The sequence below is a fragment of the Ostrea edulis genome, chromosome 4 (genome assembly GCF_947568905.1).
Source record: "Ostrea edulis chromosome 4, xbOstEdul1.1, whole genome shotgun sequence".
Lineage (NCBI taxonomy): Eukaryota > Metazoa > Mollusca > Bivalvia > Ostreida > Ostreidae > Ostrea > Ostrea edulis.
Window position 1 is genome coordinate 16,145,227 of NC_079167.1, and position 18,832 is coordinate 16,164,058.

General features: G+C 36.4%; 1 protein-coding gene across 5 annotated transcripts in view; it reads left to right on the forward strand.

The window, feature by feature from the left end:
* LOC125672130 (helicase with zinc finger domain 2-like) overlaps positions 1-18,152 on the forward strand; it is a 36,032-nt gene extending 17,880 nt beyond the window's left edge. For 4 of the 5 annotated variants that reach the window (XM_056162074.1, XM_056162073.1, XM_056162075.1 and 1 more), the window contains exons 7-18: positions 73-194; positions 328-426; positions 508-568; positions 1,003-4,603; positions 4,684-4,766; positions 4,861-4,998; positions 10,109-10,246; positions 10,372-10,979; positions 11,751-11,972; positions 15,129-15,285; positions 15,485-15,652; positions 17,329-18,152. In XM_056162074.1, the coding sequence (XP_056018049.1) occupies positions 73-194; positions 328-426; positions 508-568; positions 1,003-4,603; positions 4,684-4,766; positions 4,861-4,998; positions 10,109-10,246; positions 10,372-10,979; positions 11,751-11,972; positions 15,129-15,285; positions 15,485-15,652; positions 17,329-17,456 (5,525 nt within the window). In that variant the 3' untranslated portion in view covers positions 17,457-18,152. Of the gene's footprint in view, positions 1-72; positions 195-327; positions 427-507; positions 569-1,002; positions 4,604-4,683; positions 4,767-4,860; positions 4,999-10,108; positions 10,247-10,371; positions 10,980-11,750; positions 11,973-14,111; positions 15,096-15,128; positions 15,286-15,484; positions 15,653-17,328 lie in introns of those variants that run through there. The other variant, XM_056162076.1, reaches the window with a different exon arrangement.
* The last annotated feature ends 680 nt before the right edge of the window (positions 18,153-18,832 follow it).

An 18,832-nucleotide genomic window follows, 5' to 3' on the forward strand; every position in this document is an offset into this window, starting at 1 on the left:
GTAAATGTAAATCTAGCTCAGTATGGTTTGTACCCAGAAAGAAATGATAGCATCATCATTCTCTCATTTCAGTAAATCATAACTTTAGCGGGTATCCAGAGTTTACAAAACTTCTGATACTCTGGGCTCATGCACTAGAAAAAGTTGGAAAACTAGACGTAGCCATAAAAAAGGCACAGGAGGCGAACGACGAGGTAGTCTTGAAAACATATTTTCCTTAACTGTTAATTAAAAAACATTGTTTTCATTAATTCATTTTCTCTAAAACAATATTGTAATTAATATTTTTCTTACAAATTAAAGCTTTGTCGAAACTGTATTCAATAGGAACTAGTATCAAGATTACGGGGAAACCAATGTTCACAATGTGAAAGTGCACCAGATGAAGAGTGGATTAGAGATACAGACGCTTATGCTTTTGCTAAAGTAGACTACAAATTTACTTCAGTCATATTACAATAGACATTTAATGACATTATTTTATACTTATAGTACATACCGTTTCAGTCTCAAGAACAGAGAAAATGTGGCGAGCAACTATCCAAGAAGAAAAAGTCAAGAAGCAGACGTAAGATTTATTTGTTGTTTACTTCACATTTTGAGAACTTGGCAATAGTATAAAAACTTTTTCAACTTCAGATGAAGTGCGACATTGTTTGATCGAAGCATGTTTCTCAGGTCTGTAACAGTGAGAATTTTCTATCATGCTAACGCTTACTGTGACAAGGGACTTCCGTTTTAAAGGTTGTATACAAAGACCCGTGACTTTCGCTTTGATGCCGTGAGCTTGTCGAGGAAACAGTCATCATAAATTACAATGTTTAACGTCTTTATAAGTTTGACGCGGCGCTTCGATTGAGAATCGAACACAGGACTGCTCACTTCGACCTTAACCATTAGGCAACCACTGCCCGTAAGACGTTAAATAATTTTATTTTCAAATCATTTTCTGAATGAATTACAATTTTATCATGTATGTCAGCTTGAAAAATTGTCTTTCAGCAAAACGAAGAAATAATGATGACCAAAATCCTACGGGTACTTTTGATCCTTGGAGTGAGAAACAAAAGGTTGAAGACATTCGTGGTGCAATTACTAATCCGAACCATCAAATCAAAAGTTGGAAAGACGTAACAGAGTTCGACTTGCCAGTTACAAAATCCCGAAATAAAAGACGCAGACGACAGATAACACACGTAGAGCAGGAGTCCCAACAGCATCAACAACAAAAGAAAAAACAATCTAGACGGCGATCACAATCCAGTAAAACTGGTTCAGAAGTACATGGTCAAGATGAATTTGATCCGTTACCTCTTGAAATGTCGATGGAGTGCAAATGGGATTTCGAATCATCTGATGAGGAATATTCATCACAGGATGAAATAAAAAAGACCGAAGAAGAATTCATGAATAATTTTTATGAAGAATCATGCAAAGTTTACAGCAGTGAGCACAAAAATGAAATTGTTGACGAAACGTTGTTAGTTCATGGCCTTGATTTATCAGACAGATTCATAAATAGCTTTGAGTTCAAAGAAAAGAAATTTTATGACGAAATGTTAAGCGCCGAGGAAAGTCTGAAACGTTGTAAAGAGTCTCCACAAAAATACAAACATTGTAAGATAGAGATTATCAACCCCCACAAAGCACTCTGCTTTAGCCTAGATAATCATATGGAAATCGAAATATCAGGGCGGTGTAAATGTGGAAAAGTCTTCAATCAAGATCATGTTGTTGTTGAAATTTTGAAACCTCACACGAAAAAATCTAATATTCCAATACAGTCTACTGACGATGAGGACAAAACATACGGGAGGGTCATCGGCATAACCAAGACGAATCAAACTTTACCTAGAAATCCTGTCCTCATTTGTACACTTGACCATACTGTAATGCATCTCGTGAAACCCGTGTGCAAAACAGTTCCGAAAATCTATGTCCTACATAAAAACCGAAAGACAGAATCTCAAATCGAAATCTATAAGTATAATGCAAGAACAAAGGATCTGGAATTCCATCAGCTTAAGAATATTGATCAGTCAAAAAGAAAAGGATACACCTTCCTTGTATGTTTCATCGCATGGGGAGATCTATATCCTCTCGGGGCTGTGATTGGAGTGTATGATACAAAATGTGATATGAAATCTTCCTTACGACTGCTATGTCTACGGAGTAATGTATCAGTATTGTACAAAGAAAATACAGTTCACAAGGTTGAAGAAATCTTGGAGCGAAAGTCATATCTGAATATTGATAAACAGAGAAAAGATTTATCGGATTGTCTTCGTGTTTTCACAATTGATGAAAAGGAATCAATGGACTTGGATGACGCGCTAAGTGTAAGAACAATATCAGAAAATGAATTTGAGATCGGTGTTCATATCGCAGATGTTGGAAGTGTCGTACATAAAAATGACCCTATTGATCTAGAAGCACAAAAGAGATCAACGACATTTTATCCTGGGGAAAACATCCCACCGTACCATATGCTTCCTGAACCATTGGGAAAGAACATTTGCAGTCTCCGTCCTGATGCAAAACGAAAAGCTATTTCAGTTTTTTACAAAATGGATAAATCTGGGAAAGTCTTGAGACACAGGATAGAAAGCACATATATTCAGTCACAGCGACGATTTACGTATCACGAAGTTCAACAAATAATATCGGGGACAACTAAAAAGGATGACTTCAAACAGGAATTGTGCGTTTTTCATGATATTACCAAATGCATTCGTTCCAGACGCTTGAAAAATAGAGTTCTTTCATTTCCATTCGAATCATCACAAAATGATTGTAGCAACTCGTATTTTCAATCCCTTGATGCACATGTCATAGTGGAAGAATGCATGATTCTTGCAAATCAGACCATGGGGCAAACTTTGATTGAAAGATTTCCAGATTGTGTCCCTCTTCGCATTCAAAGCAAACCATCATCTTCCAAAGTAAATGAATGGGTAGAGCATTTCCCGGTCATTGCAAATTTTGTCCTCTCACTTCAAAACCAAATTCTTCCGACAGGAAACACATTGTCATTTGACGAAGTTCCTGATGATCGATTATCACAACAACTGCCAATACAAAAGCATATATGGAACAAAATGGTATCATCTTATAAGGAAGGAAATTTTAAGAATATACAAACGTTAGCAGGCACTGATGAATTTCATCCAAAACAAGCAATGGCCTATGAATCTTGGATTTCATTTCAGGAGACCTCCTCTTACCAATGTTCTGGGTCACCTCATGAAAAATTGCATTTCTCTTTAGGAATGTACCCGTACGTTCATTTTACATCTCCTATTCGGCGATATGCTGATTTGATCGTAAATCGGCTAGTTCATGCTCTCCTTGAAAATACGGAATCTCCATATTCTCAAAGAGAAGTTGAAATGCTGTGTAAGAATATCAACGAAAGGCGACCAAGAGAATTTGAAAGGCAGTGTCGGTTACTTCATCTTGGAAGACAACTTCAAAAGCAGCCTTTGGTTTCACATAGCCTGGTCATGTCAGCGTCAGAAAAATCCATTTTCGTTTCTTTTCCCGGCAAAAGAGAACTAACAAGAACATGCGGTGAAATTCAGTATCATTTACTGAAGGTGAAGTCAAAACCAATTTTAGAAGAGAATGATGAAAACGGAATTTTGTCAGCTCTGTCATGGCAACAGCGATTGTATTCATCACTCGGGTTTTCTTCAGATGCATCAAAATTCAAAAGAGGGCCAGTGAATATAAATCCACACCAAAAAGTCATTTTTGTTTCTTTTAGAAAATGGAAAACATTATTAGACTCTCTCACCAGAGATAACATTAATTCTTTGGAAGATGACAATGTCTTTGAACCTGAGGTTCTGCCCTTAGTTCGGGAGTGCCAAAATACACAAAACGATGCAAGCTCTGAAACGATAGGTGGTGTCATTGGAAAACAATATACCGAGTTCAAATTGACCTTCAACAAAGCCCAAATCCTTCCTCTTCAAATTGGAGCTGAACAAAAGGAAGGAATGTTGATGCCTGTCATTCATCTTCTGGAAATTACAAAGAACGTGAAGTGCTGCATTCAGCACATTTCTAACCCAGTGCGTTGTTTTGCAGCGTACGCCACAAAGCATGCAGGCAACAGAAGGATGGCATTGCATGAATACATTCAGAGATGGCTGAATATATTTAGAATGGAATCCGTGACCAACGCAACGAAATCGATATCAATAGTTATAAACGATTTACTCGTTCACTTTTCTGATTCAGATATATTTGATGGATTTTTCGTCCTACCTAAGACATTCTGTCTGCAAAGAGATATAGATTTCAACTGGCAAAAGGAAAATGAAGAGGACATTGTTTCTTACCAAGCAGATCTGCTCTGTATCCGGTGCGAGTTGGTGAAAGGAGTTCCATCACAACGAAATAAGGCATGCTCACCAGACGAGCGATGGATATGGGTCGGACATGGTGAAACAAAGTTATGTCAAAAGGGTAAAATAAAAGGCGATGTTAAAGTGCACTTCAAGCTACATAAAAGTAGCACTAGACCAGTATCTTCAATGATAGTGCCCAGCAGCCCAACATGTACTGTTGAAATTCTTCAGTTGTCCGACTCAGATAGGTAAGTATCACATGAGTTAACTTCAAGACAGACCGCCCAAATTTTGATGAAATGTTTTTGAAGTTTTTATTACTTTTTAGGCACATTGAAAATGCCTTTAAAGGATTAGCAACAGCACACCTTGCAAAATCAATAGCTCTTCGAGAAAAGATACCTGATTTAGGTAAATCAATTATTGACATTCCTACTGAATTTCTGAGAATTTATCATTCTGTCTAAAACGGGTTCATGAATTCTAAAGTGCTGTATGTTTTCAGACGAAACCCATCGGCGTTTGGCAATTCAATCAAAATACGACACAAAGAACGAAATTCTACAGCCAAACAACGAAAAGCAGTTAGAGGCTATCAAGAAAGCTCTCTCATCGAGATTTACTCTCATACAAGGGCCACCTGGTCAGTTCTTTTAGTATTTACTTCTTTGTAACATTAAACTATCGAATCATCATTCTTTATAGGCGACAATGATCATCGGAGAAATTCGCACAAATATTTTTAAAGATCAAATCACAAGGATTGTGTTTGTTTATTTTTACGTCCCTTCGATAATTAGATATTAGAATATCATCAGCTGTAGTTGAAGTACCTTAAATTTATACCTATACTTAGCAGTGATGGTTCTTTAACTTGTCACCACTTACTTCTATAGGGGATCTCCTTTCTTAAGATTATTTTCCGAAAGACCCGTGATATTCTCAATTTGATGCCGAGCGTTTGGCGAAGGAGTAATCACTACCTATTTTAATGTCAGAGGTTTGAAGCGGCATTGACATGAGCGGGACTCGAACTCACGACCTCCCTGTCACGAAGCAAACGCCCTAACCACTGGGCTACCGCGACTGGTGATATGTCTGCATCATTAAATGTTATTTTAATTCGTTTATGTTTTACGTTTTATGCCTTGAATTCATAGAATGATGCTATATTTTAAGTATACTATGAAAAAGTAGTCAGGGTTTTGACAACTATTGCACGACCCGAAGGGTATACGAAAATGTAACATTATAATAATTATCATACTGATTGTCCATATTTTTTTCTTCTAAATGTAGATCAATATTTACGTCTTAATGAAACAACGAGTGATCACTTAGAACGCACTTCCAACTTGTATGCAGATATTTAAAATTCATAGTTTTGATATTCTATTTTAGCATAATCATCAGAAGTGGAGTTATAACTCATCATTTTCATATCAGTCAAATATCTGGACACATTTTCTTTACAATGGTTGCATTGGTTAGTGGTAAACTTCAGTTTATACATCAAATTTTCCCTCAAAAAAACAGTAGAGATGCGACGGTGGAGTGGATAGCGCATTCGCTTAGCAAGCGCGCTTTCGCGGGTTGGAATTCACAATTAATCATATTTTTCTGAGTAAACAAAGAAGAAAACAAAAAAGTAAATTTACACAAAAGAAAATGTGATGGTGTACGTACATCCGTACACAATGTAAAAATAGTAGGGTAACGAATGCATAGGAAGAATCCTTTTAATTACTACCAGCGTGTCTTTCTGGTCGGATATAATGTTCCACTTTGTTTCATTGCTAGGGCAAACTTGAATAACAGATTACATGAATATTACTAGGTCACCTGTGCCATAGACTCAAGTAAAAATCCTGTTCAAAATTTGCATGTTGTCGTTATCGTGGTTTTGTTATTATTGAACTCGTGTGCATAATGTTTTCACTTTCTACATAGAATATATAAGAAACATCGTCCTACATCATGTCTCAAATATGAAGAACCTACATGTTGTGGTATTCTAATCTCTTGGCCAATTTCTCGATCTTAGAATCTTATATTTATCCGCAGAGTTGCAACAAAGTGTGATGAATGCTGTAAGGGCATCAATATTTCACTTTTCTTTTGCAATATATCTGTTTGAGGTTCATAATTTCAATTTATTGTAATCAATATTCATGATTATACCCACACATTCCCGTGGGAGATCCGGGTTAGAATAGGTCTTCAGTACCCCTTGCTTGTCGTAAAAGGCGACTAAATGTGGCGGCCCTTCGGATGAGACCACAAATAACAGGTCCCGTGTCACAGCATTTGTGGCAAGATAAAGATCCCTCACTGCTCAAAGGCCGTAAGCGCCGTGCATAGGCCTAGATTTGGCAGCCCTTCACCGGTGATGGTCATAGAATCAATCAATGAATATACCTACACAATCGAAGTTTGGTGCTACATACCAATTACCATTTTACAACATTGTTATCTGGACCATTACTTTGTAACGATAAGATAAAAATGTAAAACTTATACGGTACCAATTTTGATGCACCAGATGCGTATTTCGACAAATAATGTCTCTTCAGTGATGCTCAACCGAAATCTTTAAAATTCGAAATAAAAATAAACTTGCTAGAGCTATTATAGGGAAAAACAGAGTACCGAAAAGTGGAGTCAAATTCGTCTAAGGATAAGAGCTATGCATGAGGGAGATAATCCTTAATTTTGAAATGAATTTCTAAATTTTATCACAGCAATTAAATATACATCCGTATTTTCAAGATATAAGATCATACTTAACCCAACTGGTCGTGATGGCTCAGTGGCTAGATCATTCGTTTTATGACAGGGAGGTCGTGGGTTAGAGTCCACTTGTGGCTTGACATCAAATCTAATAGGTAGAGATTACTCTTTCACCAACTGTTTGGTATAAAAAGTGAAAGTCGCGGGACCTTTAAAACGGAGGGCGCTTTTCACCATAGGCGATGCTACATGTACGTTAAAAAATCATCACTGCTACGGCGCCATGCATAGGTCTAACTTTGTGGGCCTTCATCTACAGTTAGTAACGTCTCAATATCAGTGGGAAAACGCTCTATTTGATGTTAAACAAACAAAACAAACACGTTTTTACATACCGATTTTGATTACGGATAACAGAGTTTATCTTATCAAGACCGGTCAACATGGGATGCTTACTCTTCCTAAGTACCTGATCTCACCTCTGGTATGTTCAGGGTTCGTGTGTTTCCGTCTCTTAAGTTTGCATTCTTCTTGGGATTTATGAGATTGATAACTGTTCGTATGTTCATACATAACCCAAAGCAATTTCCCCGATAAAAAAAATCCAGACCAGCATGTGATTCAATTCATTTCAGTCACTTTTGTAATGTGCATAAGAATATCTCATTTTTTTGTTCATTTGTTAAATATGTACTTTAATTAAAGTTAATATGATATTTTGTATGCCCGGAGCAGCGCATACCATGAAATGGTGTTTAAAGGATTCCGTGATTGCCCTGCTCTCAACTTTATATGATTTATTAGATGTAAAACTTATACGGTACCAATTTTGATGCACCAGATGCGCATTTCGACAAATAATGTCTCTTCAGTGATGCTCAACCGAAATGTTTGAAATCCGAAATAACTATGAAGTTTTAGAGCTAAATATAGCAATCGATATTTGTTATCTTCGCCTTTTTAAAAGCGACCATGGTGATCCTAAAATGTTTCAGTTTTACATATCATATAAGATCGGTCAGCGGGAGATCATTTGACTTGATCGGAAATATACATCTTTTGAAAAATTAAGGACCTTCATGGGAAATAATCATAATCTTCCTTGCATTTTTATTCCAACTCATTAGATTTAAAAAGAAAGGTTACAATATGTTTTTGTAAAATGTAAGCTTATATGTAATGTAAACATCAGCAACATTGTTTCAATTGTTCAACCCCTTGACTAGGGAAAAGGGTATTCATATGGTAAGGATTAACTGAAGTCCATTTAGATAAAATGAGGAAGTGCAAGCATGTCAAAAAACAAGATTACACTAGTAATTAAACACAATATCAATATTGACGTGTTTCATACAAATTGTATGACCGTTCTTTATTGATTTTGTTAACAGATTACTTTGTTTAACGGATCAAGATAGAGGGCGAAATATGTGATCATTACGACTGCAGATGCAAGGTGAGCCTTTAGCTTTAGCAGGAATGAAAGATGAAGATAACGAACAATGATCAATCTCATAACTCCTATAAGCAATACAAAATAGAGAGCTGGTAAACACGGACTCCTGGACACACCAGAGGTGGTATCAGGTGCCTGGTAGGAGTAAGCATCGCCTGTCGACCGGTCACACCCGCCGTAATATCTTGATCAGGTAAACGGAGTTATCCGTAGTCAAAATCAGTGTGCTAAGAACAGCCTAACAATCCGTATGAAACATGTCAGAGCGCATTTGACCCAATGATAGGTTGTATTGGCAAACCACATCGTTATAATGACCATAGAATTTGCAAAATGCTGTCTTTAAATGAGACTGTTGAAACTCCTACACCCTCAACTTGTTTGTCAGTAGCCTACCTTGCTTTAAAAATTGACCATACGCAGAACAAGCTCTTGCGTATCGAATCAGTTGAGAGATATAAACACCATATGCAGGGTGATTGCTACATAGATATGAGACGTTGACGATGAAGAAGCTTAAATCATTTCGTTTGTCCTAACGTTGAGTTGTTACTTGCCGTTAATATCTACTTTCAATAAAATATCTAAGTAAGAAGCAGAATTGGACGATTCTGTGGTGTCTTTTATTTCGAGTTCACTGGGATATATTGTTTTTTTGTATGGATTTTAAGAATATTTCCTTAAAGAAAAATTTAATTCATATAGATTAATGAACAACCATACTGATAGGTAGAGTGCCTTTGTTGAAGAATGCATATGAATCTTGACTTTCTGTGGGGTCTCAAATGGGTCGATGTGAGTAACGTGACAGCTGTTAGACTCGTGATTTCTAGAATGCCAACGGAATGTCATCACTTGCATGCTACCTGTAGCATACAAATAGATGCAAATGCGTTTGAAGACGTTTAAAAATTGAAAGGGGGATATGTGAAAGAGGACGGAAACCTACAACAGCTATTGCAAAGATCAAAGGAATGTCGCGGTCATCATTCTGTATATACATGTATATATTTATTCATACATGATAACTGATTATTCATACATAAAATAATGACACTAATCTCACTTGCACTTCGTGTTTTGCTGATACAACAATAAAGTCAATAAATGATAATTCAGTTTTATTCATCAATACATTCATTAATATAGATTGCAAAAACGTTAAACCTCTGCCACGTACGTGTAGTTTTTTTTAAGCAATTAATATAATCAATCCGTCAACATCAAACTAAATACTTGTTCAAAATAAATCTAGTATACGCGACCATCTCTCTTTTTTCGTCAACAAAAAATGTAGGTCTAGTCCATTTTGGAAATTGCCATGACGTCATAGTGACCTAATTCGTAGCTGTATAGATAAACGATCGGCTGTATATCTATGAGCCGTAGTAAAATAAACTTATTAACAGGATAACCTCCTCGGTTTGTTTGAAACACCTTTTCTTTTATATTCCAAAACAGCATTTTTGTACCTTGTACGTTATCCTGCAACATCCATGAAAACGCGAAATTATTTCTTAAATAGTCACTTAAAGCACAATTCATGTTTTATCCTTTATCATAACAGGGACAGGAAAGACTTTAACTGGAATAAAGCTCATATTGTTATTTATGAAAATCAATCTGAAGTACCGACAGGACGGTGGAGACCACAAACAAGTTGTGTACTGTGGACCGTCTAACAAATCTGTTGATTTAGTAGCACGTATGTATTGCACAATGAACATCATTTTAATAGTTGTTTTACTTGATTGCTACAATTTTCTAACATTTTATTTTCGTTTTATAGTCTTTCCCAATTAGATTTCTGTTATATTATCTCCAATATAGGATGGATTAGATCACACGTACCAGATCTCTGTCCCAACATGGCGAGAATGTACGGAAGTTCCATTGAAAGCACAATATACCCTATACCAGGCAGAGATTACCTAAACCAGAGTTCATGCAAAGACAACCGACCAGATCCGGATTTAGCCAATGTCTCCCTCCATAACTTGATACGTAAAAAAGGAAAACCATTCGCAGAAAAATTGTTGGGATATGATAAAATCTTTAAAGAAAAAGTAGATGGCATATCTAATGATCCCGAGAAAATTCTTGACTATAAAAGGTTACTAAATATGGCCACACAACAGGAGTTAAAACAGTATGATGTAATTTTCTGTACAACTGCCGTTGCAACTAACCCCAAATTTCTTAAAAGTACAGAAGGAAAGATCTTTCAGCTCATTATAGATGAAGCAGGGATGTGCACCGAGCCAGAAACTATGGCGCCAATTATTGCTACTAAAGCGGAGCAAGTCGTTCTTATCGGTGATCACAAACAACTCCAACCAATCATCATTTGTCAAGAGGCAGCAGAACTGGGATTGTCGAGATCGCTTTTTGAGCGCTATGCTGACAATGCTGTATTTTTAGAAATTCAGTACAGAATGGTAAGCATATTAAACACATTCTTTGGATTATTTTTGAGTAGTGTTACTCACATATAGTGAATTCCCTATAAATCGGCACAAAATCAGCATATTTCGTATGCTTCACTTCAAACTTCTTCAGACACTACCACAGGGCCTCTGTGGTCGAGTGGTTAGAGCATCGGGCTCAAAATCACACGGCCTCTCAACTCTTTCGGCGCGGGTTCGAATCCTGATCGTGCCGGTAAGTGAGAAAGTTTCCCAGTTTACTTTTGGAAGGTCGGTGGTCTCTTCCCAGGTACTTGTATCTCGGTTCTCTCTTCCACCAATAAAAACTGGGCGCCATCACATAATTGAAAAATTGTTTAGTGTGGTGGAAAACATCAATCAATCAATCAATCATCAGACACCACCCATCAATTGATGGTATACATGTACATGGAATATACAGACATTTTTACTTTGATTGGAAAAACCTGCTCAAACGTTTCGTTTGTTTGTTTGCTCAATGCCTGTCGAAGAATCTAAAATATTTCAATCATATTGCGGCATCAATGTTATAGCTGCAGAAAGAATGGATCAAGTGATTAAATTTTTATAGTGAAAGGTGAGATAAATTAGATTGCCTTTTAAATCCGACTTGGATATAAAAAAAAAAAAAACATGGAGTACCCTTTGCCGCTTTTACTGCATGAAGGGTCAATTGAGACAGACCCGTCTCAACACATCTTAGACTAGAATAATAATAAAGAAGATTGATTATAGCAAAATTTCACCTTTTTTTATCCTTAGAATCCAAAGATTTGTGACTTTCCATCAAAACAATTTTACAAGGGAAAACTTAAAACTGGACCCATCGGAAAATGGACTTCCCCGGAACGGTTAAGAATTTGGCGAACAGCGAACACTCCTCTTTTGTTTTGTCACGTGGATGGAAAACAGGAATCCTTATCAGTTTCTACTGAAGAAGGAAATCAACAGTCACGTAGCAATATGGCGGAAGTGAATCACGTGGTAAATATGCACACATTCATGAGTTTCCAATGGTATTCGACATGTAGATATTATGGGTGAACGGGGAAGACAGCAAAAGATTAAAGCAGACTTGTTCAGAGAAAGCACATTTCCGAAAACATTTTCTTAATGTCTTTACCCATGGTTTTTATTTGTATATCCTGTAAGAAGCATTTCGTTTGCTTTGCAACTGCTCTGTAAAGTTGGCTTATCTTCCCGAGCTTTAAGAAAGAATAACACATCGTCATAATGGCTTACTTTCTTTTGAAACTTGAATATCAATATCAGCAATACATGTATATTCCTTTTTAAATGTAATATCCTAATTAGGCAGCTCCGTGGGTTAATGTATCGACTACTCAACTGTAGATCGTTGGTTAGAGTTTAGTAGGGTTTTTTCCAGAATACTTTCTACTAAAACTGCATTTTCAACGATAGAATATAAATTTGAAAGTTTTCAATTTCAAAATATTATTGTACATATCTTCCAATTTTCATCCGTATCAGATTTCTCATATGCGCTATTCCTTATTTTACGCGAGTGCTTATTATCGCGAAATGACTAATGTACGTCAAATCGCGAGAAAAGAAATTCGCGAGTGTTCTGTTGATCAAGTGTTTTTGCACGTATTTTAGCAATATAAATATAAAAGCGAGAGATATTTTTTTTGTGAGTGATGTTACTCGCGAAATAACGCGATAATAAATTCCTCCCTTATATCTAGGGATTTACAGTATTGCTACAGACACATTTCTCATGCCTATCGTCGAAATGCTCTTTTATGAATATTCAATGTTTACCTTAAACATGGGCAAATTATGCAATGGAAAAGTAATCAATAATTTTCCGGTAATAGAAATAGCACAAAAGCATCCAAATATCTATTTTACAGTTCATGTTTGCAACAAATAACTGCTAATGTAGCACTTTAGACCTATGCTTAGCGCTCAGGGCTGTAGCAGTGAGGGTTCTTTAATGTGCCAACGCCTGCCACAACAACACGGGACCTCCATTTGTAAGGTCATACCCGAAAAACTCGTGCTTCTCACTTCCAAATACCAATCGTTTGGCGAAGGAGCAACCACTACCCATGTTTCCGTGTTAGGTGACGTGGTCATGGCACGAGCGGTAATTGACATCACAACTTCCCGGTCAGGAAGCAAATCTCTGATTCTTACATACCGACAAGATTGAGGGGATAAAGGCTGGACATATTTTCGACGAAATAGATGTACACTGTTTTGTCTTGCACAGTTTGAACGGTAAATTATACTTGAAAGTGAATCACGACTATTGGATAATGCCCTTTATCCCTTAGATTCATGTCTGTAGCCCTATCAACTAGTTTTCTCCATTCATCCCTCCTCAATGCGTCCTCAACTCCAGGACCGTCTTCTCTGTGATGTTGTTTTCCCATCTCTTTCTTTATCGACCTCTCCGCCTTCCGCCTCGTACTGTGCCTTGTAGAATTGTTATAGCAAGGTCTGATGACCTCGTGACATGTCCATACTATTTCTGCTTGCGTCTTCTAACTGAAATGAGGAGAACTGTATATGGACCGATTTCATTCTCAATATGTCTCTTTATTTTCTCGTTGGGAATGTGATCTTTGTTTGATATGTCAAGAAGTCAGCACCTCATTTCAACTGCTTGGATCCTTTTTGAGAGTTAGTTTTTAGTGTCCATGATTCGCAAGCATAGAGGAAGATTACCATGATTAAGGATCGCATCAGTCTTGATTTTTTAGCTGATGAAGATGTTTTTATAGTTCAATATTGGCATCAAATTTCTCAGTGCGGATGTGGTCTGAGCAATTCTGGAGAGAATTTTTGATCTTGACCATTCATCTTCGATTGTTGCATCCAATTATTTGACTAGTTCAAGTTTCTTGTTGTTGATCATTATTTAGTTGACAAAGCCGATTGGGTTGTTGGAATGGTTGTCACTTTGATCTTTTCTGCACTGACTGTCATATTCTGTGGAAGTGTTATTGGGTCTGTTGATTAGATTGACTAGTTCTTGCTTTTCTCCAACTGATCCATTGATGTCGTCCGCAAAACGGAGGTTTTGATGGTTTTGCCTACAAAAGTGATTGATCTTTCACGGTCCTCAACTACATTAGTCATGATTCTTTCTAGGAAGACGTTGAAGAGCGTGGTAGACAGTAGACAGCCTTGGCGCACTCCGACAGTTTTTCGGAACCATTCACCTATGTTGTTGGTGGCTTAAGTGTAAAGGCTCTCAATGACTTTGATGAGGGTGACATTGATATTGAGGAGTTTCATTGTCGCCCATAATGCTTCATGCCATTCTCGGTCGAAATCTTTCTCAAAATCTATGAACACATGGTACAAATTTTGTTGGTGTTTGTTATACTTTTCGCACAGTATTCCTAGATTGAAAATTTATTCCGTTGTACTGTGTCCTGGCCTGACCTGAAAACCGTCTGTTTCTCAGCGATATTCTTTTCCCCCTTGGTGCTTCAGTCTGTTCAAGATTACCTTAAGCATGATTTTGCTTGGATGGCTGATGTGGCTTATTGTACGGTACTTCTGTCATAGTTGGATATTGCCTTTCTTTGGAAGAGTGATAATAAGGGATTGCGTCCAAGGTGTTGACCACTTACCAGTTTCCCATATCTTGTTGCATATTACTATTAGGATATCTACCATTGGATAATGCTTTATGACAAATGACTTTGATGTTCTAAAAAATCAACTCAATCCAATGAGCACAAAAATCCACTTAATGCGATGTTCGGGAGAAGTCATACGCAATCCGATATAAGAACTTATTATTATAATTTTTATAATACATGTACTTTACGAAAAATGTAATTAGCTGAAAAAAAATAGTAAATACATCGGAAATAAATGATATTTTTGTACTGCCACATTTGCAAAGTGAAAAAGATTATACGATATATTTTCTACACAGGAGAAAATACAGTCTACTCCGAATATAATGAAATTCAGGGGACCGACCTGAATTTATTCATTATATTCAAAGTTCAATACAACCAATGGTGAAATACACAAATATTGCTACTGGGAGATTTAGTTTAACTTCGATATAACAAATAGTTCAATATAACCGACTTTAATATAAGTGGAGTGGACTGTATATATTACTAAGCATCTTCTTTTTGTGTATAGGTAAAAGTGTATGAATTTCTGATGTCTCATGAAGGAATGGATACACATCAAGTCAAAGTTATGTCGCAGTACAACGCACAGTGTTTCGTGATACGACAGGCACTTACAAAGAAAAGTTTTATTAATTCCAAAGTGCACACTGTTGTGTCTAGTCAAGGTAAGCTGTCTGTAAGAGTGGACTAACAAAACTCAGCTATCTCTCATCAAGGTTCTGCTTAACCTGGTTTCATTTAAACTTCATGTTCTTTGTCAGTTTCCAACTCTTTGCTATATGCCAGTACTATACATGCACATTTTTGCAAAAACTATTACTTTTTTACTCATTCAGATGTTAATATAAACGATGTTACATTCAGGTGGTGAGTGGGATTATGTGATATTCAGCACAGTTATATCACTCCCATGGTACAGAATAGAAACCAATCCAACTTTAGGATGGCGCAAACACAATCTAGGATTTATTGCGGACCAACACCAGATCAACGTGGCACTCACCCGTGCAAGAAAGGGCATCATTATTATAGGTAACAAAGAAATCACACGAAGACTGGGTGGAGTTGAAGTTTACCACAAGTCGATTAGGGAAGATGTAGGACTCAGATCCTATATTTGTTAATTTAAGATGAAGGTTTGAAGATACCGTCGGTATTATTAAAAATAACGATTTTAAGCACACCGTATTATACAATTATGTTTATGCTAAGTATTTACATTGTGACCTTTGAAGTTTGGATATACCGGTGTATGTGTGATTATTGTGCAATAACTACACAAAAATGTCTGGATAAGTGCATTTTACTTTTTGTAATGCTGGACCAAGTACTGCTCTACCTAGCTCCTATATCTGCTCGTCATGATTATATTAATTGCTACAAAGGAGACATTTCAGATGTATTGTGCCAGAACATATCTGAGAAGTATTGTAAATCATATGTGGATTCTAAAAAATTCAAAGTGCTTTTAGTAAATTTGAAAACGCAAACCTTTTCCAAAATCAAAGCATCAAAACATACACCCTTCTAAGCTTTATACGAAAATTCACGATAACTTAAAGACTAGCCATTTTGGCATCATAGACAACTGCTTCGGCAATAAAAAGGAAACACGGAAATATTTATATGTTGTGACCAAAAATTTACTTTAAAATACTATTGTGATTCTACGCACAAGTTCTCTGAAATTTACATTAAAAAGGCGGAATTCCTCATTGCCGATATCTACGTAGTCTTTGGTGATCAGGTCTTCCAACAGTCTGTTGAATTGCCCATGGACACGAATTGTGCTCCTTCATTAGCTGACCTGACTTCGTGATTTATTCAAAAGCTTCTGCATGAAAAAAACTTCTTACTGTGGCCTTCAACTCGATATTTAAACATATTGAAGACGTATCAACTTTTAACAATACTCATTCTACTTCATATGTCGATTCGATATATCCCAGGGAACTACAGAATCTTTCCGTATCTGCTTCATATCTGGAAGTTTAACGGCAAATTAGCAACTCAGCATAATGACAAACAGGATGATTTCACTTTTCCATCGTCGACATCCCATATTTATGTAGCAGTATTTAATTATCACCTGCATATGATGTTTATGTCTCTTAACTGATTCGATACGCGACAACATGTTCTGTGTATTACTCGTATCAATCTTTGAACCGAGTCAAGCTAATGACAAATACGGTTATGTTACAGTCTCGTTTAATCTTAATATTTGACAAATTTTATAATCCTTATAATGATATAATTTGTAAATACAACTGGACATTGGGTTAAATAGTGTCTGACGTGTTTCATAGTAATTGTAAGACCGTTCTTCACGTGCTGATTTTGACTATGGATTGCTCCTTTTACCTGATCAAGAAATAGGGATCAGAGCGGGTGTGGCCGATCAAAAGGGGATATTTCTCATAGACACCGGACTCCACACTGGTGTGTTGGGGTCCGTGGTTGCCCTGCTCCTAATTTTATAGGAATTGTGAAATTGGTCATCGTTTGTTGTCTTCTTTTTTATTTAATAGTATAAAGATATGTACTGTACTGTAAGTATTCCATGTAATCAAGGGTCCATTGTAACATTGTAACAAAGCCAACCCGAGAAATTCATCGTCAAACCGATAGGTTTAGAAAGATTACTAAGTCATGCTCTTCGTCATAGATGTAACTGATAATCATTCGCAATTTCTCTATATTTGCAGGAAATAAGAACTTGCTTGCATGTGACCCTGTTTGGCGAGCTCTGTTAAAACACTACTCTGGATTAGGTTGTGTAGTGGATGCAGCGGCGCAAGACCTTACTCCATTGAAGAGACAAAGAAGGAATTAGAAATAATTCAAAACAGGATTATTTTGTACGAATGATTCGTCCACATTTAATCACACAGATCTTATTATGAACTAATGACAGTAATATAAAGTACCACGATGATACAGCATTACAAATGTTCGGAAGCAAAGGGAAGTCAATCTAAACTACGAAATGCGTAGCTCTAGTTGCTTTGTAGATTATGTACAAATCATAATGGAAATGTGATAATTATGACTGTGTTTTATGTACCTTTATTGTGATGTCGCGGTCCGGAATTTTACCGCTCCGGTTTGTGTACTAGTGTTTTAGTGTATACTTCCGTGACGCTGTAGCATGCTTTATGTCTCTGTAAATTTTGGGTATTTGGGCCTCCTTAAGGAGTAAGTTTGCTTAAATATCTTTGCAAACAATAACTTTACAATGTTATGGATGCTTTTCTATAGGTATGATTATGTGTAATCGTTTTCTGACTCTTCATGGTTTATTTTCAATAATGTGACCTATTTTCACTCGAAACGTTTGTCATACGTTTACCATACGTTTGTAATACGTATAGAGCCATGACTGGTTAAATAGTTTTTTATTGTGTTCACGTTTTCGCCAACATTTTGATGAAGTTGATCAGTGTTTTATGATTGTTTCTTATTTGTTTTATAGTTTTTTACCCTCGTCTCATGAGGAAAGTCCCGAATAAAGAATATATATGGAGTTCCAGTCGACTCGTTCTAGTTTATTCTTTTAAGAACGGCACATTTATTTTATTACATTGAATGTAAAACTTATACGGTACCAATTTTGATGCACCAGATGCTCATTTCGACAAATAATGTCTCTTCAGTGATGCTCAACCGAAATGTTTGAAATCCGAAATAGCAATGAAGTTTTAGAGCTATTATAGCCAAAAACAGCGTGCCAAAAAAAGTGGAGCCAAATTCGTCTAAGGATAAGAGTTATGTATGAGGGAGACAATCCTTAATTTTGAAATGAATTTCTAAATTTTTTAACAGCAATTAAATATACATCCGTATTTTCAAGCTAGTAACGAAGTACTTAGTTACTGGGCTGTAGAGACCCTTGGGGACTAACAGTCCACCAGCAGAGGCCTCGACCCAGGGGTCATGTATCGAATTCGGTAATAGATATATCTATCTCTGATATAAGTTTCAAAACATGAAAGAAGAACTCCAGCGCTTTCTTTAATAAAATTAGAAAAACACAAGTTGAACAAACATTGATGGTAAACATATGCCATAATGTATAACGATACTCAATATTTTTATTACATCATCTTCTTTTTTTTATATATTTTTTTTTTAATTTACGGAATATTCACTTCACACATACATCACTGTTGCATACATATGAGAAATAGGTTACATGGATATTTTCACACA